Raw genomic sequence first — 12,992 nt, 5'->3', positions numbered from 1 at the left:
CATCTTGCCATCAATTTTGACCAAATTTTCTGTGCCTTTTTATAGCTCACACATCCCCAAAACATCAGCGATCCACCTCCGTGTTTCACAGAAGGAATGGTGTACCTTTCATCATAGGCCTTGTTGACTCCTCTCCAAATGTAGCGTTTATGGTTGTGGCCAAAAAGCTCAAATTTAGTCTCATCACTCCAAATGACTTTGTGCCAGAAGGTTTGAGGCCTGTCTCTGTGCTTTTTGGTGTATTGTAAGCCGGATACTTTGTGGCATTTGTGTAGTAATGGCTTTATTCTGGCGACTCAACCATGCAGCCCATCATTCTTCAAGTTCCTCCTTATTGTGCATCTTGAAACAGCCACACCTCTTGTTTTCAGAGAGTCCTGTATTTCACCTGAAGTTTATTTGTGAGTTTCTCTTTGCATCCCGAACAATTTTCCTGGCAGTTGTGGCTGAAATTTTAGTTGGTCTAACTGACCGTGGTTTGGTTTCAACAGAACCCCTCATTTTCCACTTCTTGATTACAGTTTGAACACTGCTGATTGGCATTCTCAATTCCTTGGATATCTTTTTATATCCCTTTCCTGTTTTATACGGTTCAGCTACCTTTCCCCGCAGATCCTTTTGACAATTCTTTTGCTTTCCCCATGACTCCATGAATCCAGAAACGTCAGATAAAAGATGCATGGGTCTGTCAGGAGTCCAGAAACTCATTGACCTTTTTAGCGGAGGATCACAGGCGCTCTGTGATCATTTCAGAGAGAACAATGGTCCTCTGTGTTTACAACAGCGGGGAGGGATCGTGGGTGCCCAGCTGCAATCGCGGCCGCTGGCCCCATGGATCAGTATCCCCCTGCCTAGTGAGGGCGGGCACATGGTGTGCACTCGCCCCCAGGAGCGCTCTCACAAACCATTTGCGCAGCCGTGCCAGCCTGCTGCAGTATATCTGCGGTGGGTGGTTGGCAAGTGGTTAAAAATATATGTGCTGCAGCACTTAAAAAGGTTGTAAACCCATACAAAATGTTTTTTTTTTTTTTTGACCTGAAAGAGAAACACATAATGAGCTAGTATGCATCGCATACTAGCTCATTATGAAATACTTAACTTAGAACGAGCCCCCGCCGTGCCGTCCGCTTACCTGTATGATGGGCGACATGTCCAGTAGCCTGTCTTCCGGGATCGCGGCATCCGGCCATCTGATTGGCCGGAGCCGCGGTGATGTCACTCCCGCGCACGCGCGCGGGAGCCAATGGTCACGGCGCGGGCTCTGAAGGAACGACACCAGCGGCCGTTCCTTCAGAGCGCATGCGCCAGTGACGTCACTGGCTGCATGTAAGCTAAATATCTCCTAAACGATGCATGTTTAGGAGATATTTACAGTACCTATAGGTAAGCCTTATCATAGGCTTACCTATAGGTAAAAGTTGCAGAGGAGGGTTTACTTCCTCTTTAATTTGCTCTTAATCTGCTTGCAAACTCCCACAAAATCTGTTGAGTCTGCCCCTGGAGTCCACCCAATGCAGTCGTTATTAGCATTGTCACTGCTGATTCACGAATCCTGTAGTTTGCTAATCAGCGGGTGACAACACCTAGTCCTGCCCACTGCTTTCTGAATTGACAGAACTACCTCTGTTGCTGAAACCCTCCCAGTGTGAGCTGCCTTGAGTGGGATCATGGAATACACAGATGAAGTGTGGAAAGATCTAGATTTTACTTTGTGCATCATATAGTAAATGGATTTGGGATTTGTTTAAACTGTTATACAGAGGTCGTTCTAATTTACTTATAACTATTTAAAAAAAAATATATATGAAAACTTTTTGTTTGTGATTTCTTTTGCAGGCATGAGAAACCAACAGATCCTGATGACCCTCTTGCAGATCAGAATATCAAAGACCGTTATTATGGTATTAATGACCCTGTAGCAGACAAATTATTAAAACGGGCTTCTACAATGCCCCGTCTAGACCCTCCAGAAGACAAAACCATCACCACTCTATATGTTGGAGGGCTAGGTGATAACATCAACGAGTCTGAGCTTAGGTAGGTGTTTGTTTCATCTTTGTCTGTCTTAGATTTTATATAGTCTGGTGGTTTTCTATAGCTGATGAAAAAAATAATGAACACTTTCTTCCCTCACATAGGAATCACTTTTACCAGTTTGGTGAAATTCGAACAATTACAGTAGTTCAACGACAACAGTGTGCCTTTATTCAGTTTGCTACCAGGCAGTCGGCAGAAAGTGCAGCAGAGAAATCCTTTAACAAACTAATAGTTAATGGTCGTCGACTCAATGTCAAGTGGGGAAGGTGAGTGACCTTGGAATGGACACATTAACATTTTAATAACATGTAATGGAAATTAGATATAGGAGATGGCGCTCAGTGTGCATATAGTAACAAACCCCAATATGGACTTAGATGGATAGTCTCATAAACACTTTATTATGATGATCCAAGGGTAGAGCATATTGTGAATAAAACAAGGTCAGTCCTACCGCCCTTTGTAGCCTCTGGACATTCACACCGATGGTAATGGAATCCTGTAGGAGACCGGTGGATAATGTTAGGAGCCGGTTGTCAGATGGGGTCACAGGCAGGAGAGCTCGGTTGGTCTGATGTGCGGCCGCTTCCTCAGACCGGAGCTTCTGTGTCACACTCCCTCGGCACCCGACAAGAGCCTCGGGAGTCGCGCTTTGATGACGTCACTGCACGGGACCGAAGATCCACAGCCAGCCGGCTTAGAGGAATACTAGGATGTCAGCACGGATGGGGGACTGATTGAGTTTGTTTCTGAAGAGCCTCCCGATCGCCACAACGACATGTTTCGCTACAATAGTAGCTTTATCAACTTTGAACTTGATAAAGCTACTATTGTAGCGAAACATGTCGTTGTGGCGATCGGGAGGCTCTTCAGAAACAAACTCAATCAGTCCCCCATCCGTGCTGACATCCTAGTATTCCTCTAAGCCGGCTGGCTGTGGATCTTCGGTCCCGTGCAGTGACGTCATCAAAGCGCGACTCCGAGGCTCTTGTCGGGTGCCGAGGGAGTGTGACACAGAAGCTCCGGTCTGAGGAAGCGGCCGCACATCAGACCAACCGAGCTCTCCTGCCTGTGACCCCATCTGACAACCGGCTCCTAACATTATCCACCGGTCTCCTACAGGATTCCATTACCATCGGTGTGAATGTCCAGAGGCTACAAAGGGCGGTAGGACTGACCTTGTTTTATTCACAATATGCTCTACCCTTGGATCATCATAATAAAGTGTTTATGAGACTATCCATCTAAGTCCATATTGGGGTTTGTTACTATATGCACACTGAGCGCCATCTCCTATATCTAATTTCCATTACATGTTCTATGCTGTCTTACATCAGGAATTGGGCGAACAGTGTTGCTATTCCCATACATCTTCAACACATGAACTTTACAGGTTTTTGTGTATTCTCTGTGAAGGGACATTCCAGGACTTCATCATCTTGGAGTAGCGCCAGAACTTTTTGGTAATAGTTAACATTTTAATAAAACTGTTTTATAGTCAATGCTTTTTAGATGCGAATTTGGGTACAGTAGAGTCTGTTTCTTTATTTCCTCCATACATATTTATTTACACCAATTTAAACGTTTTTCAGCAACAAATAAATATGGACACGTGTCTTGGGTAACTATAGGAGATGCTCTTAACCCCAAATTTTTTATTTAGATATGGATGAAGTAGCCTTAAAGTAATTGTGAACGATCACCTTGTAAAACAACCCATTCCGTTTAAAATAGAAATGAAAGTCAAAACATTTTTGTATAGATCTAAAAAAAAAAGCTGAATAAGAGCTGGGGGGAGGAGAAGCCGCAGCACACTGAGCTTTCCAGTGAATGGCTGTGCAAAGGGGACATGTCAGAACAAGTCGAATCATTGGAGGGGAGTACACATATCAGCGATATGAAGTGTTGGGGTAACAAAAGCTTTAACATTTAATCTGGAATCTTTCCTTTCAAAGTGCAGTTTAAGGTGTTTTTTTGTTTTTTTTTTTTTATTATTTTATTTATTATTAAACTAAGACTAGTCAGCACAGTGGGAAATGTATCAGAATAGATAGCCTGCAATAAACACATTTTTAAAAACTTAACAATAATACTTGTTCACAAAAACAAAGTGATATTTTATTGTGAAGATGATTATAAGGCTCCATGCACTGTAGCTTTTTTTTTTTTTTTAGCTAAAAAAATGCTTGATAAAAATGCTGCTAATAGCTTTTTGTAGTAGTGGTTTAGGAGCAATAAAAAGCATTAGTGTTTTTTGTTTCTTTTAAAAAAAAAATAAAATAAAAAATAAAAGCTCAAACGCTATTAGTAGCATTTAGGGGCGTTTCTGCTGGAAAAATGCTTCAAGAAACTCTACAAACATTTTTTTTATTTTTTCTGCTCCTAGACGTTCAATTAATGCCAATAGCCTAAAGTAGTGTGCATGGACACATAGGATAACATTTATTTAGCTACTAGGAGCAGAAAAAAATAGCTTCTAGGAGCTTAAAAAAAACACTAGTGTGCATGGAGCCTAAATGTGTTTTACGTCATGAGCCATTTTAGAATAAAAGACTGAGAAAATTTAACGTTTTCAAAGATCAAAGGGATGGGTAATTTAGAAGTTAATTGGGTATACCAATGATAAATTGTTTTCAGTCAATGCATTTCATAGGCAGTGCCTCTGAAACATATGTGTACTCCAGTAATTAATAATAAAGCGGTATTAAACCAAAAAGCTAACATATTGCAGGTTACCATTTCTTAGATGCGATGGCTGCATTCGTGTGTTTTGGTTTTTTTTTTGCCTTTCTTTCTTTTATTTTCACCTGGTGATACGGCCAGTATGTCTCTCAACCGAAAAAGCTGTTATGCAGATGTAGCAGTTAGAGGTTTAAGGCAAACCATTTGCCACTGATGGGTGCTTACAATGAACAGCTTTTTAGTTATGTAAAATCTTTTATCCTAAGGAAACATTTGCTGTAATGGATTAAAATGTGTTAGCTGGAGTTCAGCTTCAATTTCTTAAGGCCCGTACACACGTACCGATCGTCGGCATACAAACGTCGGTGGACGAAGGATCTGCCGATTGTACGCGTGTTAGTATGGTGCCTCCGACAGATGTCTGCGCACAATCCGCGGACAAAAGTCTTTCGTGCAAACATGAAAATATTTGTATGCCGACACCAGAACGGACGATTGTTCGCCTGTCAGTACACAATTCGGCCGACAGACCGCAGATTTGCAAGACTGGGCATGCTCAGAAAATAGAAAACACAGGGAAAGTTAACCATTACATGACATCACTTCTGCAGTCGGCGGACAAAATTCTTGTGCTGTCCTTGTGCTGTCTTTGCACTTTTCAGCAGACACCGACATCCCGGGGAGAAAAGAGGAACATTTGTAAGCCGACCATCGGTACGTGTGTACGGGGCTTTAGTGTATATAAATCTGCTAGTGCATCTAACACTCCCCTGCTGTCCAAAGGTTCCCTTGTGCTCCTTCAGTGGAGGCACTACAATACTGAAGGTGCTACTAACCAGATTATTAGGTGAAAACATAGGGGGAAAAAAGCCTAAGAAAACAAATGCAGCCACCACATCTAATGTACATTTTTGGTCTTGGGTTTATTACCGCGTTAAGTTTGCATGGCACTCCATCAGCAGCTGGTTCAAGTATCCTGGTTTTGGTTAAAGTCACACATTCTGATTCACTTTGTTTTTATATTGTAGATCTCAGGCTGCCAGAGGGAAAGAGCGAGAACGAGAAGGTGTTGCGGATTCTGGATTGAAACTTGAACCTGTCCCTGGTCTCCCTGGAGGTATTATTTTGATCAAAATCTTGTCAGTATTTTATTTTTTTTTTTCCTTTTTTTCGCTCATTTTATACTTTTTTGTAGGGAAATGAGTAAACAATGCTGCTGGGGATACTGAGAACAGATATATATTGGCTTTTCCCTTGCAGTCTATATAGAGTACATGTAAGATTGACAGCCTGATACTCATCAACATAGGAACATTGCAACATTAGTTTTCAAGGTAGTAGATTATTATGTGGTTGTCTAATCGAGTATATACACTTGACCGAGTTAGTGCCACAACAGGCTGGATAGAGAGCTACGAGAGCTATAATCTGCAGGAAGGAATGAGAACCAGAGCTATTTATTTGTTAGAATTGATTTTGTCGTGGGATATTGGTGCAGTAAAATCTCAGTATAGATAATGTAAGGAGTTGGGTGCAGAGCCATCAAGCATAGAGGGTAGGTATCCATGTTTAGGGAGTGTTAAATTTGGGGAAGGGTGTTTTTAAAAAGGTTAATGTAGCGTGTTTAGCTAAATGTTCATTAACCGCTTGCCGACCGCAGCACGACTATTTACTGCGGCGGTCAGCCCTGTACAGGCAAAGTGACGTAGGACTACGTCGCTAGCCTGTGAGCCTCTAGGGGGCGAGCGCTCCCGCCCCCCGCTCGTTCCCTAACAAGTCCGCGCGTGTGACCAGGGGACCCAATGTCCGCCGGCCACTCGCAATCGTCTGGTGCAGAGGGAGAAAGGCAGGCGGCTAATGTAAACAAAGGCGCCTGTCATTCTCCCTTGTGTAACTGCAGAGATCATACGGTCCTGCTATGTGGGATCATACATCTCTGTGGTTACACGAAAAACCACGCCCCCTTTACAGTTAGAAACACGCCCCCAGGGACACATTTAACCCCTGCATCTCCAATAAAGTTAACCCCTTCCCTGCCAGTGTCATTTTTACAGTAACAGTGCATATGTATAGCACTGGTTACTGTAGTAATGTCACTGGTACCCCCAAAATTGTCAAAAACGTCAGTAAAGGGTCCGATCTGTGCGCCGCAATGTCGCAGTCCCGCAAAAAAAAAATCACATATCGCCGCCATTACTCGTTAAAAAAAAAAAAAAAAAAAAAAAAAAAAACACCAAAAGTGATAGAAATCTTTCCCTTATTAAACGCAAAAACTTTTGCGCAAACCAATCAAAATACGCTTATTGCAATTTTTTTTTTTTTTTTTTTTTACCAAACATATGTAGGAGAAAACAAATTGGCCAAAAATGTTAAATTATTGATTTTCACTTTTTTTGGGGGGGGGGGGGGATTTCTGGATTATGGAAAATATTGTTATTTTTTCAAAATTGTCGCTCTTTTTTTGTTTATAGCGCAAAAAGTAAAAATCGCACAGGTGATCAAATACCACCAAAAGAAAGCTGTGTTTGTGGGGAAAAAAAAGGAAGTCAATTTTTATTTGGGTACAGCGGCGCACGACCGTGCAATTGTCCGTTTTTAAAGTTTATTTCTTAGTGTTTTCAACCCCAAAAACAAACTAAGATCCTGTTACATTAAGGCAGTGGTTCCCAACTCCGGTCCTCAGGACCCACTAACAGGCCAGGTTTGCAAGATAACTGAAATAAATCACATGTGATATTGTTTGCTGCTCAGTGATTGCAGTACTCTAGTCTGCATCTCCCCTGGGTCCTGAGGACTGGAGTTGAGAACCACTGCATTAAAGCGGAAGTATACTCCGCCATTAAACTTTTACCTACAGGTAAAATTAATATCTCCTAAACCTGCATGCAGCCGCTGACAGTAGCAGCGCATGCCCTCCGAAGGTGCGGCAGACCTTCAGCGCTCTTTCCTGACTCCTTGCTGGAAAGTAAACTCCCGTGCGCATGCGCGGGAGTGACGACATCGCGCCACTTAGCGCCGGAGCCGCCAAACCCGAAAGACGTTGAGGGAACATGACAGCTCCACCAGGGTTGTCCGGGCGACCGTGTCGGGGCTTCGTTCTAAGGTAAGTATTTCATAATTAGCTAGTATGCGATGCATACTAGCTCGTTATGCCTTTATCTTGCAGGTTTTTTTTTTTTGTTTTTTAATGTTGTGAGGATACAACCGCTTTAAGGCATGCTGTATAGCATAGCGCTTCTGCTGTGTCATTTTTCCCTTCCAATCGTGTAAAAAAAAAACCTGGTTGATCCTGCCAGTTCCTGTGTCCCCCTACCTCTGCTGACCACAGTAATTATGGTTGCTGAGCCCTGATTATTGTGGTCCATTTACGTGCCTCCGTGATCCTACTCTCCTCTGACAGTCTTTCCCCTCTCCCCTTTCCTACCTGTCATCATGAGAGCGGCTCTCCTGCCCGCCGCTATTCAGCTGCATAATGCAGCTAATATGCAAGTATCCCCTTCCGGGCATGCTGCCATTCACTACAAATGGATTTGTTTTTTTAGAAATGAAAAGGCTAAATACCTTTTGTCACTCCGCAGCTGTGTGGTCACGTGATTCCCCCTGTGCTGGCTGGCACCAATCTGTGGAGAGAAGCGGGAGAAGCTGAGATTCCCCTTTGCTGGCTGGCGTCACAGGGGAATCTTGGCCCCTCACACTTCTTTCCATAGATGGGGACCGGCCAGCACCGGGATCACGTGACCACACAGCTGCGGTGTGACAGTATTTAGCTATTTTGTTTTGTAAAAAAAACAAATCCACTGTAGTGAATGGCAGCATGCTCAGGAGGGGATACATGTAAAGTCACATAGTGACTTCATAATCACTTTAAGTTGCTTTTAGTGCCTTGCATTAAAACCACTGAAAACTAGGGTACTGCAGTAACCTTCTTCCGTCTACTACAGCACACATTTTTTTTTTCCTGTCACAATTATAGAAGAACTTCTCTTCAGGAATTACTGGCAGGTATCTTGGCCACTAGATCGGTATAACTGCAGTTGTACAACATGTATCAAAATAAATTCGATTTTGGTAGATACCGCTTTGGTGGCTAATGCTGCTGACCGTTGGCTTGCTCTTGTCACCCCCGTTCTTTTCAGTCCTTTATATCTAGTATAAAAACTTCTTTGGGCGAGTTGAATTCAGTCCCCTCTCGTCTACATAACGTTTTCCCAGAATATTTCTCAGGCCTGTACAACTGCCCCCCACTATCCACAGGACGTTACCTCTGAATCCTTTGATGATCGCTTGCATGTTTACATTCACGATACAGCTTTGTCGATGCCCAGGTTTGGGTAGTTCTAGAAGACCTTCAGGGATACTTTAGCTTCTTTTCTATTGCTCATCTTCAACTCTATCTGCTGACACCCCCTTACCTGCTCAGACCCTTGAGGCATATGTCTCTTTGCTTCCCAAACCAGATAAGGTAGATAAATCTTTGTTCTAGCTACTGTTCTGTCTCCTTGGTTGGGGTGGACGTCAAACTCTATGCCAAGATAATTGCATCCCGTCTACAGCCTCTTCTCCCTTATTTGATCCATATAGATCAGGTGGGGTGTGTGCAGGGATGGGAGTCCCGAGAAAATGCCCTGAATACTCTGCTGGTAATGGAACGGGTGCGGTCTGCCAATATCCCTGTCTGTCTGCTCCCCATCGACGCCAAAAAGGCGTTCCATAGAGTGAGCTGGCCGTTTTTTTCTTTTATTTTTCAAATATTTTTTATTAAAGGAATTGCAAAGGCAGAAGTTTTTTTTTTTTTTTTTTTTTTTTTTTTTTTTTAATCTTAATTCATTCTATGCATTAGGATAAAAAAGCCTGTGTGCAGCAGCCTCCTAATACATACCTAAGCCCATCTTTATCCAGCGATGTTGCACGAGTTTCTCAGCTGCCTGGGACTCACCTCTTCATTGGCTAAGACACCAGAGTGGTGCGATTTGGCTCCCGCTGCTGTCAATAAGTCAGTCAGCCAATCGGGAGAGAGAGGGGGCAGGTCCGGGTCACGCCACCGTGTCCAAATGGACACAAGCTGTGACTCGGCTCGGGTGCCCCCATAGCAAGTTGCCAGGAGCACAGAAGAGGGACCTGAGAAGAGGTGTGATGGTCAGTGGGATGAATGCTCCCTAATCTTGTGGACATTGGGAAGAATCCCCTTCTTCCAGATAGCTAAAAAGATCAATTGTGTCATTGGGAACTTATCTGAGAGGCAGAAATTTCTCATTGCTCAAGGAACCCCTAGCAACCTCTGGAGGAACCCTGGTTGAGAACGACTGAGAGGTATAAATTTATTAACGAGAGTTTACAATCAGTTTGATCATACTTAGATATTTGATGCAGTAGGAAAATTGGTGAGGTGCCATTTCTGGCCCAACCGCAGTCAGATTACAACAACAAATCGTGGCACTGTATTCCAATCTGAATGCCTGGATTAGATTTAATGGTTCCATAACCCCTCAGATTTTCTAGAGATTTTTTATGTATTGGCCAGCACTAAAATCGCAGCTGTTACAAAAATCCAGTCCTGAGCCTTGCAATTTCACATCCGAACCGCATCGAAAACGCACCTGAACCGCTAAACAAATGCTTTTTGTTTTTTATTCGCTTTGAAAACTGACATACAATTCACATTGTACATGTGTGAACCCAGCCTAAAAGATCTGTTTTGGATTTATTGTTTATACTGTAAATATTTGTTTTATCTACAGCTTTGCCACCTCCACCAACAGAAGAAGAAGCCACTGCTAATTACTTTAATCTTCCTCCAAGTGGATCTCCTGCTTTAGTTAACATAGCACTGCCACCTCCTGGCTTAACTGGACCACCTCCAGGTAAAATTGTTTTTTTGGTTGCTTCTATTACAGTATGAACCAGAAACCCATCAGTAATTTTAATAACTAGTTTGGTAAATTAAGACAAAGTTTAGGTTATATGAGTTATTATAGTATAAGGTTGTAAAGGTTTTAAAGGGTAATAAAAGAGCTGACATGCTTCACTTTTCTGTAGAAAATGCTCCCTTATCTGCCTTAGTCATTGTGGATTGACCGCACTCAGTTTTTTTGTGGACTGAGAGTTGTCAGCCCTACCAAGTATCTTTTGCTAAACTACTGAACCACTCCTCTCAGATATCCATAGCATAAAGGCTAATCATTCTGTAATCCAGGATGAGAACAAGGAGGACTCTTTAAAAGTGATAAAGTTTTTTTTTTTCTGTTTTAAAAAAGCAAACATGTCATACTTACCTGCTCTGTGCAATGGTTTTGCACAGAGTAGCCTAGATCCTCCTTTTCTAGGGTCCCTCGCTGGCACTCCTGGCCCCTGCCTTTACCAAGTGCACATCAGCAGGCAGCTTACTATGTGGGCATCCGAGCCGAGCCGATGCTCTGTGTGTCCATTCAGAAACTCAGCTTCTGCCCCTCCCCTCTCTCCTCATTGGCTCACTGACTTTGACAGCAGAGGGAGCCAATGGTTCCCACTGCTGTCTCAGCCATCGATCAGGGAAAGTCCCATGCAGCCGAGACACTCGTGCAACATCGCTGAATCTAGATGGGGCTGAGGGGGGGTGCTGCACAAAGAAGATTTTTTTATCTTCATGCATAAAAAGCATGAAGATAAAGACTTTCTGCCTGTAGAACCACTTTAGGATAACAGTCGTAATTGCGTGATGATCGGACAGCTCTGTATTTTTCAGAAAATCAACATTTATTTATTTTTTTGCTCTTTTGAACAGGTTTAACAAAATTCTTCTAGTGGTATATTTGGCAGACTAAAAGGGAGCAAATAAGTAAAGTTAAATGTTAGGGTTTATATACAATTTAACATAACTTTGTGTTGACATATGAGTGTCGTCCACTTTTAGGGTACACCTTAGTCAAATATACTAAAATGCATCTAAACTGATTTAGGAGACACATCATAAACCATTTAACACTGAGAAGGGGTAGCTTACAATGGTCAGCTTGCTTTTTATTAGAACCTTCCCAAAAGGGGAAAAAAATATTTCTGTAACTGCTTAAAAAGTGTTAGCACACTGAGATTTGCATACACAGTGGTAAGAAGCTTTTATTGCAGGAGAGACATAGTATGTATTTTCTGCAATTAAAAGAAATAAATTTCACGTCGTCCTGTGCGTTTTTACAAAAGAATCTATTGAAAATTGAATTTTTATCTTTTTTTTTCTTTTAACAGGATTTAGCCCACATATGTTCCCTCCTATGGCACCCCCTCCATTCCTCCGAGCTCCTGGTCATATTCATTATCCATCTCAAGATCCCCAACGGATGGGTGCACACTCGGGCAAGCCCAGCAGTTCCTAGATATAAGATCTTTTTCTTTGATTCAACTGAATGATGGCTTGGTGATCGAGCATCTGTGCCATTGCAAGCACAGACCTATTCCTTGTAATATAATATCCACTGATGGTGCTGGTGTATTGTCTGTCAGTGTACCACTCTAATAACAGAAGCAAAATAGTGACTTATTTGGGATGCGATGAGCTTTTAAATTTGTTTTCACATCAAGGAGATGCAGAAATTGGAAAACAAGCAGGATGTATTACAGTTGTTGTATTTCAACCTCCCTACTTTGTTTTTTCTCTTGTAATAAATTATCAGAACTTTCATGTCATTTATACTGTTAGTCAATGATCATGCATCAACTTAGTCATTTTATTAAAAAAATACAAAATATGGTTTATCTCAAACTGTTATCTATAGCTAGAATGCACTGTTTTTATTTTTGAGTGTCACGTTTAATGTAGTCATTATTTTTTTTTTTTTTTTCATATTACTTTTTAATTTACATACTTAGTTTTGATTTTTACAAGTAGTTCCTTATGTCTAGAATGTTCTAATATCAGGGTTTCATGACTAAAGGTCACCAAAGCTTCAATGTCTAGACTAAATATCATTGTGTCTGTATGCATAGATGAATTTGACAATAACTGACCTATTAGCCTACCTAAATTTAATTTTTTTGTTTTGTTTATTGGTGGGACACTGGTACACTAACAGATGCTTTTTGCACTTGTATACTTTGACAGTTGTTGATCGTCTGATGTGCAATGGAACACTACTGCAGATGTTTTTGTACACTGGTACACATGTTGATGGGACAGTGATTCTTGGACTGTGTGAGGACTCCTGCAGTTTGTGTGATCTGTGATGGCTCTCTGTGTAAAATCATCCCTTTCACACAGAGCTTTTGGCACAGACTGCAGTCCCCCCCCCCCCCACTTCCCCGTG

The 12,992-nt window shown here is 42.1% G+C and overlaps 1 protein-coding gene across 1 annotated transcript in view; it reads left to right on the top strand.

Moving 5' to 3' along the window:
• RBM22 (RNA binding motif protein 22) overlaps positions 1-12,337 on the top strand; it is a 31,808-nt gene extending 19,471 nt beyond the window's left edge. The window contains exons 7-11 of the mRNA XM_082259871.1: positions 1,837-2,037; positions 2,139-2,303; positions 5,748-5,836; positions 10,458-10,580; positions 11,938-12,337. Coding sequence (XP_082115997.1) covers positions 1,837-2,037; positions 2,139-2,303; positions 5,748-5,836; positions 10,458-10,580; positions 11,938-12,065 — 706 coding nt within the window. The 3' untranslated portion in view covers positions 12,066-12,337. The remainder of the gene's footprint in view (positions 1-1,836; positions 2,038-2,138; positions 2,304-5,747; positions 5,837-10,457; positions 10,581-11,937) is intronic.
• The last annotated feature ends 655 nt before the right edge of the window (positions 12,338-12,992 follow it).

The sequence above is a fragment of the Pelophylax lessonae genome (assembly GCF_965119305.1).
Source record: "Pelophylax lessonae genome assembly, chromosome: 5".
Lineage (NCBI taxonomy): Eukaryota > Metazoa > Chordata > Amphibia > Anura > Ranidae > Pelophylax > Pelophylax lessonae.
The sequence above is the reverse complement of the archived record's forward strand: the minus strand, read 5'-3'. Positions and strand labels throughout refer to the sequence as shown.